Raw genomic sequence first — 26295 nt, forward strand, 5'->3', positions numbered from 1 at the left:
TATACCTGTCCAACTACCAAACCAACAAATGCCCTAGCCACCCACCAACCTCAAACGTTCTACCCCTCCCAGTTCTCAGGTTTAGTTACCGTTTCTGAACCATATACGAAACTATACCTGTCCAACTACCTACACAACAAATGCCCTAGCCATCCACCAACCTCATTCTACCCCTCCCAGTTCTCAACCCCACTACCACCTCCTCATGCATCCTTTCATGATCATGATCACTGCCCTGTAAAATGCTTTATGTCATTTTCCTTCTACTATCTTAAAACAAACCACTATTATGCCACCACCATCGCCTCCACCACCACCATCACAACCAACACCTCAGTCCCCAGCAGACATCATTTAAAACCTTAAAACCTCCATTGAAGGTACTTGTAGTTTGAGAAATCCATATATTTTATAGTGTCAAACTTGCATGTACATGTGCTTCCAGGAGTTCTAGCTTTTGTGCCTATAAGAACTGGTTTTGATAGCAAATATATATGTTAAAAGGAACAATCATTGAATGTGGATAGGCAATACTCAAGTGTGTCTTCTGATGGTCTGATTTAAGAAAATTTACGAGAACAACTGTTCTGTTAGTCTGAGTCAAGAGATTTATTAGAACAACTTACTGCAAGCCTTGCTTATGATGGAAGGTATAGCCTCCAAGTTTGAACAAAAATTCCAAAAGTATTGATCAAGTCTGGGCAGCTGATCCTGGCACAATATAATGTAACTGTTACGTAATGCTGTGGAAATATGGAAAGATTTGTTGTAATTAAGGCCATTGATATTTGTACCTTGAGAAAAATCTTCCCATCTGGAACATGCTGAAGAACAAATGGATTCATTTGAAGAGTAATTTGTAGAAGAATCTGTACATTTGTGTTTTAGAAAGTTCCTGTGCTTTCCATGAATGTTTACATTTTGCTGCAGTAAAAATTTATGTTTATTGATAAAGTTTTCATGTACATAATACTGACACCCTCTGAATCATTTGGGAGAGGAAACAATTTCAGACGCTTTGAAAGACCATGAAAAATTTATAGTGCAGTGTGTTCTAAAATTCACCTTTATTAGGGATGGGGAAAAGCTAGGAAAATACCTTGAAATTGAAATTGATAAAGAGAGACATAATATTTTATTGCTTTCTTTGAAAAATATATCATTTTAACCAAAGTTTTAGAGCAGCAGTGAAAGTTTTAATGTTAAGAGATAAGAAAAGTATTTATACTTAATAGTTTTTAGTGCATGCTCTCAAAGTACTGATTGGAAATTGAAAGAAAAACTTTTGGCCTAAATTGTACATCATATATATGATAAAGAATGAATGTTATACATATACACTGTAACACTACCTTAGTTATTTACATCACAGTAGTCCAGATGAAAGTGATATGCTTACATATTTGAAAAAAGAAAGATTGTTATGTATGCAATGTATGCCAACTTTTGCGTCACACATTTGATATTATCAGGGTCATGACGTTGAAAATAAAATTTCTAATTAGATAATAAAAATTCATGATTCCTACCATTGGGCTCCGCCTGTGTGTACGTCATACATGAGAAGTATATTCAAAATATCGCATAAATATAGGTATACATTTCATCAAAATCATGTTTGTGTACAAAGCCATCTCATTGTGCAGCCAGGCTTCCATGTCACTAGGATATTAAGATTCACACTATACTGGTGTTAAAACGATGCGTGTGTGAATATAGCTGATAGGTCGTTGAAAGGTCAATGTTTAAGAATTAGGACTTGAAACATATATGAATGTTGTAGGTGGGTTTATTTGTTGTTGTGTGTATATATATATGTATATATGTATACTTGTATATATGTACAGGTCAGTAGATTTAAAGTTCTTTGTATAATGTAGATGTTAGATCTAGTTGACCTTTTGAGATATTTTTCATAACACTACTTACAAAAAAATCTATTAACAGTTCATTGTGTATTTATTTGTTCTACGTGATGTTCTTTGATATTTTTCATTAAGTAACTGAAAAAGCTATGCTAATATATCATTATGTATTAAGTAATGCCACTAAGGTTTTGTAAAAATTACTGTGTTGTACATGTATTTACATGTATATAATAAAAATGGTGTACAAGCATGTATTTCGATAATATAGGAGGTCTCCTGCAGGGTGAAGTTATGCAACCTTGCAATGTTGGTAGAGACTATTACATAATACTTTTTTCTGGTATTGCAAATTTCTTGTAGATATCTGCCAAAAAAAAATCAATATTGCTATTAGTAATTCTATATAAGATATTATATAAAATGAAATGAACTACCTGTGCTTTCTCTGTCAAACTTTCTCTACTTAATTGCCACATCAGCCTGATTATTGCCATTTGACAAGTAAATACCAACATTCTTAGTCAATATATAATCGTCTTTACATATAAATCTATCACTTAATCAACTTAAACACAAAGGAGACAGAAGGACGATGTTGTGATTGATCACTCGTGGCTACACCTGTTACATTTGGATCTGATATAATTATCTCGGCTTAACAAATGATGATCTCTTACTTACTGTGTGATATAGATACGTAAAGTACAGGTAGATTATTTCAAAATAGTTGCCACTGAGTACATCTACACACAGGCTCCTGTCAAATCAATCACATTGTATGAATCATGACAATTTGAGTAACATACACATATATACTAACACAGGAGTTCAAATTTTTCCTGCAACACTACAGAAATTACCTCACAAGTGACTAGTGTTTTTAAAGGAGCAATTTATGTTACATGTTTATGACATACATACACCTAAAATATTTGTACTTCTATTTGTATTATAACTTGGTTGGAATCAGTGAAAGCAATGCAAAGAAACCGAGTCCCTACATACCAAGATAAAAGAAAAAATCACATGTAAACAATATAGAGTAGATCAAAATATCAACTTATAAATAATTTCTCCTGATAGTGTACATGTATTGAAGACTGATAACAGAATTGTATAGACTATCTTAAGCCTGTACTGTCGCTGTTGACGATAGATCTAGACATGTGGATTAGAAAAGAACCCTGACTGACATTTACCAGTTGCAAAAGACAACATGTCAAATGTAACTTAGAGCTGCTAGAATAAATGTATCACGAAGACTATCCATTTTATTTCAAACTGTAGAATGTTGTGGAAAGGAAATATCAATAAAAACGCAATCAATAATAAGAGAGTGGCAAGCTCTATCTATCATATGCAGAACAATGCTAGCTACAATGTCCCTTAGCTGATGGAAAAGCTCCAGGCTTGTTCAATCAAATATTCTTGGATTGCAATTTATTTAATGAATTCTGCTTTTGTTGCATTCATATGACGATGAAGGCAATTTGTTGATTCTACAGTGGATGCAGATTTCAATTTATGCCATTGCCATAGCTGTTTGTTAAAGTTGAGTCCACATATTTAAGTAATTGAGAAAGAAAATTTGTTAATTTGTCATGCCAAGAATGTGTACAATTCAAACATGGAGATAATTATTCATAACACTTCATAAAATTGCCATCTCCATATAGTTTGTGTAATGAAGACAAATTGCTGATATCATTGTTGAAAGAATCAATATAAGGCATGCTTCTTGACTGAAATCAATTATCTTCATTATGAACTGAAATGAGCTGAATCCTTCATTTGCATATTGTTGATCAGTCCTTGTTCTTGGGAAAATCATTAAGTGGAATGCTTATACTGTCATACTGTAGATAAATTTCAAATTATACAATACTCACTACTTGTCTTTTTATTTTGTTTTTCCATGCTGAATTTTGTGACCTCACATGCTTAACACCATTTTTCCAAACTTGAAAGCAATACAGACTAATTTTCGTGCACCAACTGACGCAGAGAACAATTTGCTTTTCACTTGGTTCATACATGCATATCTTAAATTATTCATGCTTAGTATGTATATACCTAGAATAGTCGACAGCTTCATTGATTGAATTCATGATAGATTCAAACTGGGTATTTTTAATCAAGAGACTGAGATACCCTGTTCTGTCTCATCATCTTTTCTGCTTCATTATTTGATACATTTTCTTTTTGTTATTGAAGATAGTTTAGAGGGCTGGCATTTTAATTCTTTGGTCACAATGTTGTATAATTTATTAAGTGGTGAAGCTTCTGGCATTGGATATTTTTAGCTCACTTGGCTCGAAAACTTATCTTTTGAACAGTGCATTAGTCTCCCTTGTGGCAGAATCAAGATTATGGCTGAATGAGGAAAGAGAAACTAAATCTTGAAAATACTATTCCTTGGTTGTTTGATCATCCAGTTAAATGGGGGAATGATACAAGTCCTATATGCCTCTTGTTTGAATCTCCTGTTGGCAAAATCTGCAAGAAAATACCCACAGTCATTGAATTCTTTATTTCAACTCAAAAGCAGTTGATAAAAGGCAAAATATGAGTTAAAAAAGATTTACACACAGATCTTTAAAAAATTACAAAGATAATAAAACCAGGAGTTCAGGAAGGATAAGCATTGTTTGTATAAATTTCTTCAATCCATACAAGTAATGTTTCATTCCCTAAATGAGAACACAGTCAACTTAACAGAACCACCAGACTTACATTCTGTGATTATATTATATTTGAAAGGTGAAAATGATTTCTGATTTTCTCTTTAACATTGTAAATCTGTGTATATTTCTATTTGACGTTTACACATTGTAAATAAAACAGCAAAAAATGGGCTTGATCACCACTAGTATAGTGGTATTTTATATCATTTAGACGTTTTAGAGTTTTAACTCTCTCTAGGGGTCAGGTGTTATCTGAGGGAATTACTATCTAATTTATTGGCTTGCGAAGAAATGGTGTTCTAACATTGAAGTATCTCTCGACAAATGTCTGCATGCTTCATGCAGGCAGAAGCTTTCAAATGAATGCAATTATCGCATAATACTTACCATCAAGGAGTGAACACTGCAAATTTTTTCAAAATGTGTTATCACAAATTGATCTTGAGGTATGATTTGGTAGATAATTAGTGAAGAATTGTTCTCCCAGTTTGTTTACCAGAAGTCTACAGTAAGTCTCAGATGTTGATTTTTGTAATATCTTGAAACAAAGGGAGATCGTAACAATCTAATTATGTAGTGTTTTTTTACATTAGAGAATATTGCATAGAGTTCCTTATTAACTTGTTTGATGTTTTTTCTGTATTATTTCTTTAGTACTCAGCTTATGCAAGATTGCCACAGATCCTATAACCTTACAAACAACTACATATCTATAGAAAGTGCATTTGTATAGAATAAATGTTACGCTTATTTCTGTGAAACATTTTAATGAAAACTTGACAACAATTTGGGTTGAAAAATGTTCAGAATTTGACAGTGGTTGTATTAATGATAGTTTTGCAGAAAGATTGGTGTAACACATTGTGCTGGAAATATATTAATGAGCATATCAATTTATATGAAGCTTGTGCAGCACCATCAAAGAGTAAATGACATGCACTTTCTGACTGGTTAACCAGCAGTTGACTAGAGGCCATTCTACATCATACATCTACTGACTGTTGTGGGGGGTAACTTAATAGAGTTGTACACTTTGTTCTGAAATTGATTTTATGTATAATTTTGACATATGTTACATTCACGTTCTTGCATATATACAATATTTACGCCTGCAGCGATACGCCTGATATTTATATATATATGATACAGAACTGGTCGTTGCCAACAAAATGGTGACAAGATATATTATTTGATCAATACAAGCATCATTTCATGGGACTATATTAACAGAGACTCAATACATTGTCTGTTTAAAAGAATGTGAAAGGAGTGGTGACACCCTGGAACATCACAGGTTTGCTATGTGAGTTCATATGAAATTGAAAAAAAAAACTTGTGTCAATTGATTAATTGATTAGACACTGCTTTTGTGCAGTACAGCTCATAAAACAAAACCAGAAGTGTTGTTATAAAGTCATTGTTTCTTAACCATATTTAACACACACTATAACTGTGCAATCACCCATCTAACACATGCCCTAGCCTCCCCCACCACCCAAAATCTCACATCTTTAGTCCCCCACCCACTACTCCCCAAGTCTCACATCCCCAGTCTCCCCTCATCCCCCCCACCCTACCTTAGTCCACATGATCATTTTCCATGACTTCATAGACTTAATCTTTCAACGTTACAAAAGCTTTCCCATTCAGTTGTTTTCTATAAAAACGTGACATTTGCACACATTATAGTATAACCCTAGACCAGTCTTCCTTGTGGTGGTAGATTTTACAATCTGACGTGTCAACTCGTGGGTGTACAAAGGTACACTATCTATATATGTGCAAACAAACAGTCGCTGTCACTATCTTAAATTGACAGCCATGTCTTTGTAGATCCACCCACGTTATCTCCTTTGTGGAAAGTTTTAATGTGTAAATCAAACTCTGAGGTTATATTTCTTAGATAACAGATCCAAGGGAACAAGTTTTCATGTGAAATATTGATTTCATTTTGATAATCTTTGCTAAGATTTGATTTAAGTTTTTTGAATATGAATGAACAAATATTTATAGTTTGCATATGATATTTGGAATGCATTTTAAACTTGATTTTGATCCGAATCAACAGAAGTTGAGAGAATTTTTTTGCTGAATATAATATATCCTCTTTAATCAGATGTATCTGGCATTGCTGGGGAGATATACATAGAAATTATAGTATACATTAATTTTTAGCTTCAGTGATGCCATTTCAATGCTATTCATATCCACTAGAGCAGATACATGTAATTTCTGCTAGCTATAGGGGACTGAAAATTAGAATCCATGCAATGCTTGACATTTAGAATTAAGTTCAATTAACGGTCCTTGCGGTTTATATCCTACGGTATAATACTCACAGTTTCTGTAGTACATTAATTCTATACATTGTTTGGTGACTGACATCGTTATTAGGTCTGCTTACATGTGAAGGATATTGCATGTCAATGGAGATCACAGTAAACAGACAAACCTGGCTGAAAGGCCATATGTATGTGATAAAAACCTGTCTATAAAGGTCACCAGTATGTTACAAAAACGTGTTTGTAAAGGTCACTAGTTTGAGGTCCCAATGTAATTCAGTTCACAGTAAATGAACCTCCATATAAAGGCCACCTGTATATAAAGGATGCTTTTCTTAGCTCCCATGAGTGGTCTTTATAGACAGGTTTGAATGTATTCCAATCCTTTTGTCTGCTGGTGAAAACAAGAAAATCATCAACAAGTCAAGATAATTAAAGGCATTGAATGAAATGAAGTTATTTCCAGAAATCTGCATTTATTCTGGTGAAAAAAACTTAATACCAAGTAAGAATGGATATTATGTAGATGAATAATTACCTGAACATCTTTCATATTTAGATTTGAGTGTTAAATGGGTGCGAGGCAAAATCTTCTGACAGAATCGTCTGACAGAATCTTTAGTCACTGCTCAGTACTGTGTGTATTAGTGACACTGTATAGAGGCGAGATCTCGCTGTAACTCCTATTATCATCTCCTGTGGGAAATAGTACCATGTTAATATAGTAAGGGAAAGAGGATTAATGACACTAATTACCATAGATAGAGAAAAGAGAATGGTTTAGACTTGTTTTTTTCTAGTCTGTTGAAAAAAGACGAGAAGAAAATAGGACCACTATTTGAAGTTCCTATAGTGTTTTTACGACAGTCGGCTGATGATATATTCTGTCTGCTCAAAATTGAGTCGTTTGTAATATTAGAAATTAGAAATATAAGTATCTGACTCCAAATGAGATGGCAACGATTGTAATCTTGGAGTATTTTTCCATTATTGAATTAGTAATGATATAGTTGATTCTTTTTAAATTGATTTGTTTGTAATGATAAGGATTACTTCTTGTGCAAAAGGTTGTTTTAATGGGGTATAATTGAGTCAATTGTCTAGTGTCTGCTAGCATGCAAAAATTCATCTAGATATACTCTTAGCTAGGTTTGTACTGTTTATGTACTTGTTTTTGAGTAAGGGTAATTGACAATGAATTCTTTTCAGTGTATTTTCTCGCCTTCTTATTGTATGTATTGAAGGTGATATTTAGGCACCTAACCATGTTGATTATTTTCTAAATATGGTAATGAAATTCCCAAAATTAGTAAATCAGACAAGAACTTGAAATCACGGAATGGATATCCTCTCCTTCCCCATTACCCCCTCCACTCACCCCCACCCCATTCAATGGCAATTTCCAATTTCCTAAAAATGGCCAGGACTGGGAGGAGGGGAGAATGACATCAAATTAGGTATTTGGAAAGCAGTCAGAAAGCAAGAAAAAAAATAACTCTGAAAAAACGGTTTGCTAAAATGAGCTAGGCCATTAGAAAGATTGACTAACATGAGACCTCTATACCCAATTTCTGTTGGGAGAGTTTTATACAGGTCAGGCCAATCAATCAGATTCAATAGCGTATAATCTAGTTGTCCCCTCTAACTCAAGCAAATAGAGACAGATTCACTGTTTTTTTATTCCAAATAAAAGTGACAGTAATTTGACCATCCCAGCAATGTAATCCCTTTTTTTCCTTGAGACTAAAATTGTGTCTGAATTACCAAAGCTCTGCTGTATACATGCATAAGAGTTGATCTGGTCATAGATCGGAATGAAATGTTGGTCTACGGCTCCACATGAAACCCGATGAGCTTCCTGCTAAAGTTCAACTAAAGAAGTATGATTAAAGCAAAACCAACATAGATGAATGGATTGTTTGATTAACCGAACAATGATTATTTCTTTTCTTACAGGTATTAGCTTGGTTTGAGGAGAGTGAGGAACAAGTGACAGCCTTTGTAGAGCCTTTTGTAATTCTGACGATTTTAATATGTAACGCCGTTGTAGGAGTATGGCAGGTAAGTGAAAGAGTTATCTCCCTTGAATGAAAAAAAAAGGTGAAAATTTGAAAAAGTGGTTCTAAAATAAGAATCAATGAACACTCTTTGATTTGGCTGTTCAAGTATTGGAGCAAAGCTTGCTTTGGCATAATTTAACTATTTTGTGACTTTATGTGATCGCCAATAGATATGTAGGGGAAAATTCTTAATTAAAATTCTAATTCTAAAATCATATTGGGTAAATCTATGCAAGTTTCATGCTGTAATAAATATGACATTACTGATTATCATTGAGTCATTTTTCATAAGTCATGGTATGATTGGTTTTGTTATTAAAGATCAATGGAAGTCATGTTATACTTAACACATATATAGTAAAAACATTGCAATAGTGGGTGTTGTCCATGATTACCATGGTTACCAGTGTCAGGCCTGACAAAGCTCTTGTTATAGGTGTAAATCCTCGGATAACAATCAACATGTGTTCTAACCAGAAATATTTGACCTTTGGGCTCTACATCAGGATCATTTGTAGTTGTCACCAAGTCAAGGATAAGTGGACAAGTTCACATCTGTTACACACATTTTCATCAATTATATGCTGAAATTTTGATGGAAACTCGTTAATATTTTTTCCGAGAATCTTTTGCTGCCTTAAAAATTTTCTTGTTAATTTAGATGATTAAGTAAACAACAATTAAGTGAATAGCATCTTTGATATGATTAAGAGTTTGATAAAGTAGATCAAAATATTGATTTAAACTTCATCATATGGCCACTTCGAGCTTATCAGTGATGCAAGGGGCCTTGATTTTGAAACCTAGGCGAATGAAACTTGATTGAATCAAATGTCAAAATCTAGATTAGGGAGATGCACCATAGCCCCATAATTTTATCACAATTTTAATTTATTTAATAATTTCAACTTAAAAATTTTGTTTATGGTGCAACAAATACAACTGACAATAAACAACCAGGATTACAGTTTTTTCAGTAAGCCAAATGTCTTTGTAGACAAAATAACTGATAACATGCAAAAATATTTTCCATTTTTAATGAGTGTCTTTTACTTGTATAATGATATGATCCCTATATCTCTATATATAATATGTGTGCTAAGCTTTAACAGTTTGAGAGCGCAAATAAACCACTGCCAGAATTTGGAAGATTCATTTTGAATATGTGCTCCGAAATCATTAGTTGCTTCTGTTTCATCTTTTTTCGGGCTGTTCCAGGAGCTAGTGAAATAATAATATCTCTTGACTGCTAATATGTGTTTAAGCTTAAACCGTTATACATATTGATATTTTACAGGAAAAGAATGCTGAAGATGCTATTGAGGCTTTGAAAGAGTATGAACCAGAAATCGCAAAAGTAGTGCGTAAAGGTCATAGAGGAATCCAGAAAGTGCGAGCCAGTTTGTTAGTCCCTGGAGATATTGTTGAAGTCTCAGGTAGGTCAGCTGAATCACTAAAACACTACTTGGCTATTCTTGTGGTTAGAAACATTACATAGCTATTCCTGTGGATAGAAACATTATAGAGCTATTCTTGTCACCAGAAACATTGTGGGGCTATTCTTGTCACTAGAAACATTGTGGGGCTATTCTGGTCACTAGAAACATTGTGGGGCTATTCTGGTCACTAGAAACATTATAGAGCTATTCTTGTCACCAGAAACATTGTGGGGCTATTCTTGTCACTAGAAACATTGTGGGGCTATTCTTGTCACTAGAAACATTGTGGGGCTATTCTTGTCACTAGAAACATTGTGGGGCTATTCTTGTCACTAGAAACATTGTGGGGCTATTCTTGTCACTAGAAACATTACTGTACTATTCTTGTCACTATAACCAATACTGTACTATTCTTGTAACAATAAACAGTACTGTACTTATCTGGTCACTATGAACATGGGGCTAATCTAGTCATTTCTCACTAGAAACATTACTGAAGTTACAGGGCCTTTCTGGTTTTCCTGTGATACAGATTAGATAGCTTGCAGTGTAAAATATTATCAATACCTCAATACTTGTAGTCCAGTAACTTGGCTTGTAGTGAAGGTGGCAGGAATATTGAGGCTTCATAGTGTATAATATGGTGCCAATTCATGATCAATTTGTCCAGTGAGGTCCTTGTAATTTCTGGTCTTAATAAGAAATGTACTGTGATCTGTTTTAGATGCTTAGAGATTGTAAGTAGTGTTAACAGTGTTGAACAGAGTGTACAGGTTGTTTCTGCCTTCTACAGATATTTGTGATCTAAGAATACTTATGATCCTTAATTACCATTAAAACTTGCTAACCATTTACTGATGTAAAAAACATATTTTGTAAAACCTGTTTTACAGATCACCTCTATGATAAGACCATTTCTGTAAGGAAACCACCATGATAATGTGTTTTTTCTGTTTAAAAAAATGGAAGTGACCTTTTTTTTTTCTCTTGCAGTCGGAGACAAAATTCCAGCTGATATTCGTATTCTCCAAATTTATTCCACAACTCTTAGGATAGACCAGTCCATTTTGACAGGTATGTAAGGCACCAGATCAGTCCATTGTAATAATCAGGTATGCTTGAATACATTGTAGCACTTTAATTAGTTAAAGTATTAAAGTACAATGCCAAAAAAAAAAAAAAAAAAACAAGTAAAAAGAAAGAAATTATTCAAAGTTTTCTAATTTGGAGAGCAGCCAGCTCTGATACAACAAAAATCATTACATGATAAGGCTTTGAAATACTCAGATGTATTGTTGCTCTTGATTTTGTCAGTAAATTCAGATGGGATCAATCAAGAACATATTTTGAGAATACATCAATGTTTGTACGAGTTGAAACATATGTTTTGAGAAAACCCATGTATTTGTACCAGTTGCAAAAAAAAAAGATATTGAGAACACCCCTATGTTTGTTTCTACAGGAGAAAGTGTCAGTGTCATCAAACACACAGATCCCATCCCCGATCCTCGTGCTGTCAACCAGGACAAGAAAAACATTCTATTCTCTGTAAGTACTGTCGCATAATTTAAAGTTCAATAAATTTACTTTGTGAGGCTTTGATGTGGGTTACAATTTAGCTGCACCTGTGAATTTGTGTTTTGCTTTCAAAACTGGAAATTTCAGACAAAACTCTCTAAAATTCACTTTATTTTGATTCAGGGTACAAACATCTCAGCAGGAAAATGCAAGGGAATCGCTATAGGAACTGGTCTCAACACTGCCATTGGTGAGTAGAATTCAATGTTCATCCTGCGTTTATGGATCGGATGTCTAAATTTTTGCATTCATTGGTGTGTAGCATAATTATAATAGGTTACCTATATATTTAGTTACATCATTGATCATGTGCACGGTAACCAAGATTTCTGAAATTACACCCAAAAATTGCTCTAAATTTTCATGGTTTTGCGCGTGTTCTGAAATTTGCGATCGGGTATGGTGATGAAATTTTCAGTTGTCTGTCTTCACTACCTGTCACCAGTAAATCTCCATTTGCAAGAGTATAACCTCAATGTACCACTGTAAACTTTAAAACAGTAGATATATAGGGTTACCATCTCATTATTTAAGAGATAGAAATAAGAATTTTGAATTACACTTTAGAAGAATGCTTCAAAGAGGAAGGCAAACACTGTCATTTGGTGAGGTATTCTCCTAAAAATTGCTGGTTATTGATTCTTCCTTGGGAATGAAGAATTATGGGAGGTTGATACTTTCTGACACTAGAGGTAATCAGTTTCTATATCCATCTCTGCAGGGAGGTACTTCAATGTTTATTAACTTAAATACACTGATCTAGGTTCATAGTCCAACACATACCAAGGAATCAAAAAGTGTCTTCCTGTAATAAAAAGAAAGAGACCAAGAAAATATGTAGAAACATTTAGTGTGATGTTTTGTTAATGAGAAAACCAGGGGGCCTAGTCATATAAGCTGGAGATGAAACGGGAACTAGGTTTATGATCTAATTAACAGTTCAGGGCTGTCTGGTATGACCAGCATCCTTTGTGCGGTGTTACATTGGAGTTGCTTGGTCATTAGGTTAAGCATTGTTGACAGCTTTTGAACATCATTGTATTATCAAGGATGCTTATTTGACTCCAGGAAGCCGCAGCATATTTTTATCCGAAATGTAAACAGAAGGTTGAAATAAGCAATTGTTCTCTGGGTAATCATGGTATCTGTATATATTATTGATGTCTAATTCACTTGTAATAAGCCAATGTCTGGTAATAAGCCCACCCATAGAGTACAGGATACTAATTGAATCTTGTAGAAAAGCAATATTATTCATTGCCTTTTAATAACTCTAAGACTTTGAGCCTAAGATTATATGTTGGGTGTAGGAGATCAATGTGGGATAAATAAAGTTAATGGAACACTGATGGGGAGATAACTCTAGGTAGACCATGGTGACTTTGAACAGACCTTTACAACCTGTTTGATTAACTAAGAAGGATTTATTAACTATAAAGATAAAACAAGGAACCAGTCACAAAAAGGGAGAATCATAACAATGTTTTGTAGTGCTGGAACGCATTACGAAGGTTATTACTATGACCTGGCTGACCTCACCCAAAGGTCACAGTTTTCGTCACAGTGACCAGACAGCACTGGTGAAATATGACAAGGGGCCAATAAAAACACCATACAGTTATACACTGTTTATTGACAGGGAATTTACTATGAAGTTCCATTGGGACTTTGTTTATTGAAATACACAGACTACCAGCTACATCTGAGATTGGCGTTGTTCTATTTGTAGAAGTTTCAACTTGTGGCACACATAGAGTAGGATTTTGTTTTATCCCTTTTGGACACATTTCACTGTAGAATTAACCATGCCAAGAATAATAAAATCTAAGACTTGGATGAAATGTTTTTTCTAAAGGTTACTGCCACCTAAATTAGGAAAGCCCATTGATGAAACTTAATCTTATGCATAGTTAGCTTGATGGACTGCCAAGATTGATTGGCGGAGCATGTTAAATGATAACAACAGAACTTCAAAACTCTTTTCAAGTAATAGTGATGTTAATTTACACCCTCTGCCTGAATAATTAAATTGCAGTGATGGGATTCAACTCTTTCTTTGTGTTATGGTAGTTTGATGTTCTAAAAAGCTTGCATTTAAAATTAATCATGTGTTGAACATATTCTTGTATGTTTTTCTTGGATATGATCTGAAAGAAAACATCATTGATATTTATTTTGGTCTGGAAGATTAAACTAATCAAAAACACTTAATTTATTAATAGGAAACTACAAAATTATTAATTGACTGTACTGTGTAAAAAATGTTGGTTGATGAATTGATAAAATTCAAGTGGGAAATAATTTATTTTTGAAAAATCAGCCTGTTGGGAGTAACTGGCCTTGAAAATTTGCCCAATTTCTAATTAAATTATAATATTTACCTCCATGTATCAACATTAAAATTCCAGTATGATTAAGTAAAACGAGAAACTAGTCAATTTGTGATACACAACCAGTTTCCTTACATATTGATGTTAATATTATACTATACGTTGTATGGATAAAGCAAATGAATGTAGAAAAATATGTATAAAGAAATGCTGGCAATTTGGCCTGTTTTATCTTCAAATTAACCCTCCACAACCCCATTCCTCTCTCCCAAAGTGTAACATTTTAATCTTCAATTTTTAGGAGAATCTTGTGTTTGGTTACCATTTTAAAATTGATGATGCTGCAAATAACTGGGCTTATCTTTGGGAAGGGCTTACTTTTGGATTAATATGACATTATCTTAAATTCTTATTTTATGAATTATCAGAAGATATTGTTTATTTGTGTAGATTGAATTATAATTTATATCTATTAAAGCAAGTTTATTCTCTAGTGTACATTGTTTTAAAAATAAGATGTGTCTGTTTCCCGTGTTTGATATCTGGATTAAAATGAAAACCCCAAACATTTGAATATTTAAAGCTAATTTTACTTTTGTATCTTGATTTCAACAACATCAAGTACATTAAATGTTATGATGATATGATAGACATTTTCTGAATGGATATGCAATTCTCAAAATGACAAAATGTATTCGTTAATTTTTGGCTCCATTTCATATGAGAAAGTAAATTTTGACTGCGTTGATTTAATATTCAGCATCTGCATCAATAAATCAGTGGAGAACATACAGTAAATGACGTTGGAGTTTTCTTATTAAGTAAACATGCCATTAAGCTGCAACAGGTGAAAATAAGAGAACTCCTGGTTGTCATGGTGATAGGTAAACAGATCCCTGCCACTCTGTCATACCTGCTCAAAGGTTGTCATGGAGATATTCTCAGTACATTATTATCTGCTGGCTGGTTAGAAGATATTGAATAGAACTATGTGTTGTTGATCAGCTGATCTCCAACACAAACTTATGTTTATACTGGAGTATTTATGTATTTTACTTCTGGTTTAAATATATTTCTACCAAAGTTTGGAAAAAAAGTGGGGATGAGGGAATAGGGAGGTTTGTTAATGGTAATAATAATGGAAATGACGAGGGGTTTATACTGAGACAGACAGACAGACAGACACAGACATACAGACAGACAGAAATGGATGAGAAGAAAAAATGAATGAGAAGGAAATCAAAGGGTGTTGAAGCCCATAGCAGTATTGCAGGTCTCACTGTAATTGAATTTAAATGAAAGACACAATGTGTATAGGGTGCAGTTCAAAATGGACAATTTTGTCTTGTAAACTAGGACAACAAATCAGAAAAGTTGAAATAGGCAGTAAGATTTTGAAATTTTTCGAATAAGGAAATTTTTTATATAAAATAAACTTGTGTTTAGGAAGAAATATTGATATGTTTGAGAAAGAATTAAGGGAAAATCCCAGTGATTTGTTTTGGTATAAGATTTAAGGGGTAGAAGAAAGGTAGTGGTCTTAAAGTGAGATGAATGGTAAGATATTATAAAGAGAGATGAATGACTGGTACAGAGGCTGTAGAGATAGACATAGCCTATCTGTTCCATCATTTGGAGGTTTACATGTTTATTTTTAGTGAGACAGCTATCTTAGCCATTTCCACTCCTACACCTGATGGTGAACTAGTCTGGTGCTGAAACTATCACTGTGGCCTGTGAAAAGCTGAAAAGTTATAACCATAAATTACATTGAGCTTAGAAGGAGTTCTATTGTAAATCCATCAGAACCCCCAGTGCATCCTGGTACCAGATTTTATTGCTATTTCCAGTGATATGTATATATATACACCCCATCACAGGAATTTAGTATTGGCAGTAAATAGTGTAAATGTTTGTTTTCAGTGTGTATATACATACACCTAAGTACGTCATCATCCACATCACTCTGTCATTAAACCTAGGCAAGGGGACTAGTTTTTAAATTTTCAAGTATATTAGTTAAAACAACATTATATAACGTGCTGCTCAAGGTATTTTGGTGCAATATATGTAGTTTCTCATTGTTTCTGGAGGTAGTGAAAAGTGACAGACTTTAAGCTTGTGATTTTTCAGTATGGAGTATTTTAAAAAATATAAATCAAAATGAAACTGGGACATGTTTTTAGACAGCAAGAACAAGTTAATGTTTACATCATATTTGATCTGTTGATCTTATTTATTACCCTCTCACTCACCCCTTCATTTATAAACCCCAACCCCCATTCACCCCTTCCTGCCCTTTTGCTCCTTACATACTAGCTACCTATGTACACACTCATGCAGCCCCCTGAGCTCCGTGACTGGCCCCCTTAGGCCCCTCTTCTGACATGCAACACAGAGTAAGACTTTTCTAAATTGGGCGATCAGACACTAGAGTTGTGCCTGGCTTGGCAGTGGCTGCTGTAGCTTCGGGGCTCTCCACGGGGAAACTATCAGTGCATAGACCAATTGAACGATCAAGTTGGATACAGTTTTGCCAAGCCTAGTTACCTTGTTACATCATTTCATAGAAACACAATAAATGAGATGTGTTGAGATTTGACTTCAATGGTTCATATGCCTCCATGCCGGGGTACCCCTCCGCTAAAACATACCTTACCTCCTTCCCTCACTCTAGGGCCCCCTTTGTGTGTATAGATTGGTAGCACTTTGCTACAGGTGATCTGTTCCCTCCATATTTAGCCAAGCTTGCGATTCTCTCTGATACACATGTGTGTTATCATGGTTACGAGCAGTCGATGATAAAACTTTGACTTTTGCCATTTTGTATATACCTTGGTATACGCTGGAAAACAGTGCACCTGTCAATTCTCAATCTGGTCTACATAGAAATTTTTAGTCTTGCTCAAGTCCTCTGTTTCTGTACTTGTTGGAATTTTTCCATTATCATAAAGTGAACCCCTTTTATGTTTCTATCAGCAGACGTCTGCTGTTGGATTGATGGGAATTATGAAAAGTGATTCTTCTATAGTGTTTTTGATATAGAAATCAGGAATCTTCCACCTGTTTTAAAAAAAACTTATGGAAATTTAAATAGAAAACTTGTGAGAAAATAATATTGATACTTTTTTTGAATTATTAGATTATGAACAGATTAAAAATCTCTTTCATAGAATGTGTTGAATCTTTTCTGCTATGTAAGATGTTGGTTTACACAGGATTTTAAATTTACCTTAATTACTTAAATGGAAAGCAAAAAATTAATGTCCTGGTATTGGAAAATAGGGGAATGTACACAAAAATACATGTATAATTAAATAAATGTTTAAAAAAAAGTTTTTAAAAAAAATTTCCCAGCTGTCAGTTACACTAATGAATCTTGTTACAACTGAATAGACCCAGATATTCTAACTTAATTTTGTCTAATTATCCAACTGTTTGATCTCAAACTTTGCTTATATTAGCTCTTAATTAGCAGTATCAGTTTATTAACCACAAACATATTTTTAGCTGTAGGGCTACTTTTTTAAATCAATACCATTCTTGTTTACATTTCAAATGCTTGCTTCAGGTTTTTCACTAAAATTCTGATTCAATTATGCTGAAGTTTATGTTCTCATGATACCAAGCTAATGTCCTTCATCAGTGGTAGAGGTCAGTAGGATAGAGATTCTGCCCTAGGGCTGGTGTAGCTACACAGCTGGTATTAGTATGTGTACTTTACCATGCTAGCGAGGTATACACCACTTCTATAGTGGTAAAGGGGGATGTCTTGGATCTGGAGAGCTTCTCAGTAATATCTTCACAGAAATTCCTGATAATACACCAGGATTACATAACCGAGCGCTGATCTGAGAAAAGTGCCGGTAACAACGACCTTGAGAGCAGGGCTGTGACCCTGACAAAAAATGAAGATGTTTCCAGCAGATTTTTTGGAGAGTATCAAGCTTTACTCTGTGTTAGTGTTGGATTAGTGTTCCTTTTGGTCAAACTCAGTCTCATTAAACAGAGGTTGATTGATAGTGGCCTGCAAAGGCCAAACAAATGGAAATCTTTTGATTCAGTGTCGTTTCCTGAATACTGTTCTAGTAAACCCTGCAAAGGCCAAACAAATGAAAAGATTTTTATTCTATCCCCATCATGAACACAAGGAAAAACTGTGAAGGCCAAGGAAATTAATTTTGTTCTGTTAATTTTCTAAATACAAGTATTTGTAAAGCCTACAAAGGCCAAACAAATAAATCAATGGTATTCAGCATAGTCATTCTCTACAAAAGATTTGTCTTTGTGATATCTCAGATTATCTGTGAATGATAATGTTGAATGTATGATTGGTCACTAGGATACTTACAAGAAGATAACAATGACCTAGGGCTGTGTAGAATAGCTCCCCCTTTCCCCAGCCCTGCAGTCCCACTTATACCCAGACCCTTATTCAGAAAATCAGTACACAGCTATAGTATGAACATGATAATTTTGAATTCTCACCATAACAAAATTCCTAAAAACAGTTTTAGTCTGTCCCATATCAAGTATTTATCTTGAGGATATAAGGTGTGGTAACAAATAATTTGTTTGTAGATCAAAGCAATCATAGTGAGTAAGCCATAAGACCCCATGTTGAAAGCTCATATACTGGAAGAAGAAAAGAAAAAAAAAAAGATTTTTTTTCCCCAGTTTATATATATGATTATATCATAAAGATGTATTTTCTTTTGAAAATTTTATGTACTCCACAGGTTTTTGGCATTTACAATTTTAACCCCAAAACTTGAGAAGTCATTCAGATTCTAAGGACATGTATGACTCCTGTGTAAAGTACATTATGTGATGAGTTAAGGTATAAACAGAGTTTGAACATGAAATGTTTAAAATCTACAGGAAAATTAAAGAATTTGTTGATGATGCTGACCACTGTTTTGTTGTTGTATCTTATAGGCAAGATCAGAGACGAGATGATGGAGACAGAATCAGAAAAGACACCACTTCAACAGAAATTGGATGAATTCGGAACTCAACTTTCTAAGGTAACAATTCTAATTAAATTACAAACTATTTTACATTCAAATTTGTGATTTATGTAATAGCTTTCTCTGAGAATTTGAATTCTCATTTTCCAAAACATTTTTCTGTACAATTTTCTGTTTGTACTTGTTCTTTGTTTTTTCGATAACATTTATGTTCTTGCTGACCATCATTGACCATTACTAGACCCAACTGACAATTACATCATCATTGCTGACCATAACGTATGTGTCATTACTGATTATTTAACCTTGATCGTTACATGCGCCACTTTCCCCCACTCCTAACTTTCTGACCATCACTGGCCGATACTTATAACCGACCATCACTGCCCAATACTGATGATAACTGACCAATACTGACCATTGCTATTATTCTTTTACAGGTTATTACTATTATCTGTATCTGTGTATGGGCCATCAACATTGGACATTTCAACGATCCTGCCCACGGAGGATCATGGATGAAGGTAAATGAGAATTGATTTAAGTAGATAAGATTTCTGAAGTGTTGACTTTCTAAGTTTTCCTTCTTGTTACATTTAGACTGTAGTTGAGACTACCAATTAAAAATAGGAAGTTAATTATGACCTGAAAAAATTTTCACTGAATTTTGTATCAGTGCATTTCGAGAAAATTAAAACAGATAAACATATCTTCTATTGCTAATGTCTGGTAATTCCATGTGCAAAAATGCTACACAGCTTCATTTGAATGAATATAAACAAAAAGAAAATTGTTAATCTGTGAGTTTTGGTGTTTATTGTGTTTTATGAACATAGTTTTGTCTTTGAAACTTTGATATTGTTAGTTTTATGTATAAGAATATTTTTCACTGTTTTTGTACAGGGTGCCATCTACTACTTCAAGATTGCTGTAGCTTTAGCTGTAGCTGCTATTCCTGAGGGTCTGCCCGCTGTCATCACTACCTGTCTGGCTCTTGGTATGTAAACTAGTGATGGATGTATCAACCGCACAAGGGCATGGACTAATTATAATTTGGGGAATACTACCGATTGTGGAATAAGGGTAACTTTTGGTCTATTTTGAGAAATGGGCAGTCCTTTTCATCGGTTAAAATAAAATAAAAAAAATTGTAAAATATACTAATAAGCTTTGTTTTGAGAGAAAATATTCCTTCTTTTGGAAAAATTTTCATGTTATCATTATATTTTCCTGTTGGGAAATTTGTTTATATTCAGAGGAGAAAACATTTGGGGAATACAACCCTATAATGGTAGAAGAAGTTGTCTAGATTAATCCCTGAATGGTTTCCATGTAATGACTGGACCTCCTAAGGCCCTATCAAACACAAATATGCTTACTTAGATCATTGTTGGCTATCACAAGTTAATCCTCTCCTGAAGTCCCATGTTATCATACAGTGTTTCCTTATAATGCCTGTAGTAATTTAGTTTCCATACCTGAAGGAAATTATCAAGGTCACTGTTTCTAGAAATATAAAATCAGTTGCCGTACATCAAACTGATACAGCATAATCAAGTTTCATCTGTGGCTCCTTCTAGAAATGTTTGCTAAGGCCTGAAGGTCAAAGATTACTGTTACTATCAATAGAAGTTGATTTCCTAATCAATATGTTGTGTCCCTTGGAGCCAATCAAATAATAACTTCATACAATGCCACATTGCTGAAAATGTCAGTTTTGGATTACTGTTGGCTACACAAACATCTCATTAAATCTCTTTCATCTGATTCTGTGTTTCTAGCGAAAGTTTTTTGTATGACATCAGCAAGGTTCAAATTTTAATATAATCATGTATTTGATTTCTAGCTATCTTAAACAAGTAAACAGACTTTGTTATGATAAAGAGTGACTAAACAAGTTTGTAGTAGAATGAACTGATCTCTGTTACAGGTACAAGAAGGATGGCTAAGAAGAATGCCATTGTCAGGAGTCTGCCCTCCGTAGAGACCCTTGGCTGTACCTCTGTCATCTGCTCTGATAAAACTGGTACACTGACCACCAACCAGATGTCTGTCTGCAAGGTAATTCAGCCAATCATATCAGAACAACGATCCATCCAATTACAACATGACTTATATTGACTCATCCAATTGGATAAAGCAAAGCTAGTATTGATCAGGCCAATCAAAGCTCCTCCAGTCAGTTAACGAATGCAGGGTTGATAATCAGATCAGGGTTAATTTCAATCATTCAAGTCGGGAACTTAACACAATCAGATAAGAACTGATATCTTATCAGTGGTATCCAGGAAATGTAGGTGAGCAACAAATATTGGTAGTATTTGAGGAAGACCAGAGTTTCCTGCTATTTCTGTAAGTGTTACGTGTAACAATGCTTGTGTTGGTTGTTTCAGATGTTTGTGTTCAGCAAGGTTGAGGGTAATGATATTCAGACCCAGCAGTTCGAGATCACCGGCTCTACCTATGCTCCAGAGGGTGACGTGTAAGTAGCACGATCAGTGTCATAAATTTAGGCGTTGCCAGTTATAGTAACGAAAAAAAGTTAAATATAATTGTGTCAATGTAAAGAAAGTAAGATAGCCTTTGTTAGCAGTGATGAGATTAGAAATTTATACTTACTTGTTTTAGTGTATTGTATACAGTGTTGATTTGTAGCTACATGTATTGTGTTTTCACAGACCAATGAATTGGGAAATATTAATTCTTCATGAACTAGAAAAATAATATCACAGCCAGTTCAATAGATACGCATAAAGATTGTATCTTATACCAACAAAAAGTAACCGTATTTAAATGAGAATATGAATATTGATGATAAAATGCCCTGTTAATTCATTGATGTTGAGACCAAGTATATGAGGATGTAATTCTAATGTTACAGGTACATGGGAGGTAAGAAGGTGAAAGCCTCTGATTACGAGGGTCTTGAGGAGATGGCTACAATCTGCGCAATGTGTAACGACTCCAGCGTAGACTACAATGATGTGAGTAAAGCGTTACAATTTGTATCTAAATCTCTGCTGATTTTTGATGACCACAAAATTTTGTGTTAGTGGTCATCATCTAACTTTTGTTGATGTAATTTTAATGAAAAGCAGCAGAAGAAACACTTTTCTAGTAACTTCTTCTTATCAGTCTTTAAAATGCCATAGTTTACTTTTTGCTACTTCAGATATCATGATAACAAAAAATTTCTTGTAAACTAAAACAGAATCATGGATATATTTATTGAAGAATCAAAAGGTCAACTTATATCACATTAAAAAGATCAGGGAAAGATACGTAAAGGTCTGTCTTAACATTATTCAACTAGTTCCTGTTTTGTACTGCTGCAGAGTTTGTTAAAAGAAATGACCTTGACCTAGTGTATGTTGTATCCTTGCAAATGGATATTCTCCCTTTGTGTGATGTACTCAAGTTTTACTGTCATGGCTATTTGATGATATGCGTTGCCTACCTTACAGACCAAGGGAGTATATGAGAAGGTTGGTGAGGCCACAGAGACTGCCCTGACTGTTCTGTGTGAGAAGATGAATTACTACAATACCAACCGTGCTGGTCTGAGTCTGAGAGAACAGGGTACTGTCTGTAACCATGTCATCCAGCAGATGTGGTCAAAGGAATTCACACTGGAATTCTCTCGTGACAGGAAGTCCATGAGCGTTTTCTGTACACCAAACAAACCAGCAAAAATACCCGGTGGCTCCAGGATGTATGCCAAGGTAAATTACACACAAGTTGATCAGTACAAATAAAGTGATAATACATATAAAGTTGATGACAAAGAATGGTTAAATTTATACGTTAGCAATTATGTCACTATGACAAAGGTACATACAAGCAGATGACATTCGTAGTATCTACACATATTGTATTGATTCTGCAGCTGGAAGTTTATGATTTATGACTAAGTAATGACTACCACACTTGAATCCAATCTACACAGAATCAGATGACAATTATCACACATTTGAATCCTAGGTACACAGAAATTGATGACAACTTCCTCATTGGAATCCTAGATTCATAGAAACTGATAATTGCTTCAAAAATGCCAGATACACAGTAATTGATGAGATTTTCAACACAATTGAATGCCAGATACACAGAAATTGATGAGATTTTCAACACAATTGAATGCCAGATACACAGTAATTGATGAGATTTTCAACACAATTGAATGCCAGATACACAGAAATTGATGACAACTTCTACACATTTTTTCCTAGATACTCAGGATCTAGTAATTGCGTAAACTCTATTCAATTAAAACGAAGGTCTTGTGTCCATAACTTGACAAACTGTGACCTATGTTGTAGGGTGCCCCTGAGGGTCTCCTTGACAGATGCACACACGTACGTGTTGGAAAGGACAAGGTCCCCATGTCACCTGCCATCAAGAATGAAATCATGAAACACACCAAGGCCTATGGAACTGGTAAAGTCCTGTATTGTTATTACACAGTTTAAACAGTTGTAGGTAGAACCAAATAAAACTTTGATGAGGATATGTATTCTTCATTTCACATTGGACTGCCACTGTCCAGGCAGCAATTTGGGTATTTTAAAGAGGTTTGATCAGATGCAAGTGACAAGAGACTTCAAAGGAATTAAAGCAAAGACATCTGAAAATTACTCTAACTATGAGAATGGTATCAGATGTAATGGTTTTATAACAGTTATACTATCTTGGTTTAATTGTGCTATGTAGGTTTAAATTAATTTTGAACGTTATTTTAACAAATTCATGGAATGTGATTTAAAGTAATATTGACGAAAGTTGGACTGAAATGCAGAGTTTTTGACATGATTATAGAAATACACAATAAGTATATTTTTCAGGACGTGATACCCTTCGTTGTCTCGCCTTGGCTACTATTGATGCTCCACCACGCCGTGAGGACATGGACCTTGAAGACTCCCGCAAATTCATTCAGTATGAGGTAGGTCATCACTTTTACTTCAATGTAGAATTTTCTACAGATGAAGTTCTTGTGTTCTGAAGGTAGATAAGTTACAGGTTCTTTCTTACAATAGACTGTCACAAAATCTTGATCAGTAACTTTGGATATTTAAATGTTGACAACTTCAGTATATTGGTATTAAAGAGCATGCACTTTACTAAATATGGTAATTTCATCCAAATATATAAGATATACCTTAGGGTAATGTCAAAAAAAATCTGCCATATCCGAGATATAGAAAACAGATTTTCAGTTGAATAGCATTTAATATACTCTACAATGTATCATAATTGAAAATCACATGAAATTTTCATTTTGTCGTTAACTTTTGTACACAAGGGGAATAAATTTTTTTGGATTAGTGTGTCACTTATTTTTTTCATGAATTCAAAAATGTAAATGCTACATGCATTAAACCTCACACAATTATACTGTACACAACCATTTGTTCCTTCATGTGAATCTCGATTATTTGATTGCAGACCAATATGACATTCGTCGGAGTCGTTGGAATGTTGGACCCCCCACGTATGGAAGTATTCGATTCAGTCAAGAACTGCCGAAAGGCTGGTATCCGTGTCATTGTCATCACCGGCGACAACAAGGTATAATATCCAGTCCTGATTTAAGGAAAAAAACATTTTGGAATCTGAACACTTTATGATTTAGAAACAACATTTGACTGTCATTTAAATTTACACCAAATCTTCACTGCATACTACTATTCTATGATCATTTGATATGGACTTCAAAAATGACACAGTATAGTGAATAAGACTCAAAGTATTGAAATCTGGGCAATGACTCCAGAAAAACTATAACTGGTCCAAATATGTTAGAATATTAATGAGCAGGTGCACTTACTTATAATTACATAAATTTTGTAGTTTTCCATTTTGGATGGTCTCAAAAGAATGCGTTTATTAATGGGTTTTTTGATGCCTATAATAAAGTGTATCTGACAGTTCACATTTATGTTGACATAAGTTTAATACCTTGTATCTTTATATTTTATTTATTAGGCCACTGCTGAAGCCATCTGCCGCAGGATTGGTGTGTTTGGTGAGAATGAATCCACTGAAGGTATGTCCTTCACTGGCCGTGAGTTTGACGACTTGTCCCCCGAAGAGCAGAGATTGGCTGTAACTAAGAGTCGTCTGTTTGCCCGTGTAGAGCCCGCCCATAAGAGTAAGATTGTTGAGTACTTGCAAGGAGAAGGAGAAATCTCTGCCATGGTAAGTTTCCTCTGTAGGATACTCTAGTTTTTTTTTAGCGTAATGGATAACTTAGATGTGTTACATTATCGGTATCAATTGATATGTAGTTAGATGATTAGTGAATTTTTATTTTTATTTGCATGAATAGGTACATCTGTTTATTGATAATAAAAAAGTTTCCAACATTTTGGCTGATTTCTGTCTATTTCCAAATTTCATCAAATTGGAAAAGGTAATGGTTTCCAATAATAAGATCTCAAAAATTGTCAATTTTTGTCTCTGATATATTGATTTCATGAATTGTTTGTTATTGTCAATGTTAAAATACTGACTGTTTTTGATTCTCTAACAGACAGGAGATGGTGTGAATGACGCCCCCGCTCTGAAGAAAGCTGAGATTGGTATTGCTATGGGATCTGGAACTGCTGTAGCCAAGTCTGCCTCCGATATCCTTTCTATTCATACTTCAATACAGAGCAATTTCACCCTTACCCATAAGCTGATTATAAGGGATCTTTAATGAGTGTTCATGCCATAACTGGCAACTGAAATGTTATGAGTTTTGATATGGTGTATAAGATTGAAGATGTGTAAAGTATTTAAGTATGTAAGCCTTAACACAAACTTTTAAATGTTGAAATAAATACAATATGCAGATGATATGCCAACAATTGACTTACAGATAATATGGTGTAAGATTTCATGAAAATCTAATGGTGGTCACCATTGAAAAAAATGTCCATTTTTCGCCAGAATTGAAACAGAGAGCAAATTTCAGTTTAGTTTTATATCCCAAATTGAGTATTGCTATGTTCCACTGACTTACAAATATTCCTTTCTACATAACTAATGAAAGAAATCCATATACGATTGAACTTATCAGACTGACTAGCAAAAATGGAAT

General features: G+C 34.2%; 1 protein-coding gene across 3 annotated transcripts in view; it reads left to right on the forward strand.

Annotated features, from left to right (window-relative positions):
• The window catches only part of LOC132550909 (calcium-transporting ATPase sarcoplasmic/endoplasmic reticulum type-like), a 50179-nt gene that overhangs the window by 4951 nt on the left and 18933 nt on the right, over positions 1-26295 (forward strand). For all 3 annotated transcript variants that reach the window (XR_009554234.1, XM_060215010.1, XM_060215011.1), the window contains exons 4-20: positions 8791-8895; positions 10192-10330; positions 11327-11407; positions 11796-11881; positions 12035-12101; positions 19180-19268; positions 19652-19735; positions 20115-20208; positions 21142-21272; positions 21605-21693; positions 22093-22195; positions 22676-22933; positions 23531-23648; positions 24053-24153; positions 24657-24779; positions 25197-25409; positions 25744-25837. Coding sequence is in view for 2 of the 3 variants with exons in the window: in XM_060215010.1 (XP_060070993.1) it covers positions 8791-8895; positions 10192-10330; positions 11327-11407; positions 11796-11881; positions 12035-12101; positions 19180-19268; positions 19652-19735; positions 20115-20208; positions 21142-21272; positions 21605-21693; positions 22093-22195; positions 22676-22933; positions 23531-23648; positions 24053-24153; positions 24657-24779; positions 25197-25409; positions 25744-25837 (1975 nt within the window). In the remaining variant the exon portion in view is untranslated. The remainder of the gene's footprint in view (positions 1-8790; positions 8896-10191; positions 10331-11326; positions 11408-11795; positions 11882-12034; positions 12102-19179; positions 19269-19651; positions 19736-20114; positions 20209-21141; positions 21273-21604; positions 21694-22092; positions 22196-22675; positions 22934-23530; positions 23649-24052; positions 24154-24656; positions 24780-25196; positions 25410-25743; positions 25838-26295) is intronic.

Source organism: Ylistrum balloti, unplaced genomic scaffold (assembly GCF_031769215.1).
Source record: "Ylistrum balloti isolate Yb309-2 unplaced genomic scaffold, AGI_CSIRO_Ybal_v1 Utg370158, whole genome shotgun sequence".
In the NCBI taxonomy this organism is placed as follows: Eukaryota; Metazoa; Mollusca; class Bivalvia; order Pectinida; family Pectinidae; genus Ylistrum; species Ylistrum balloti.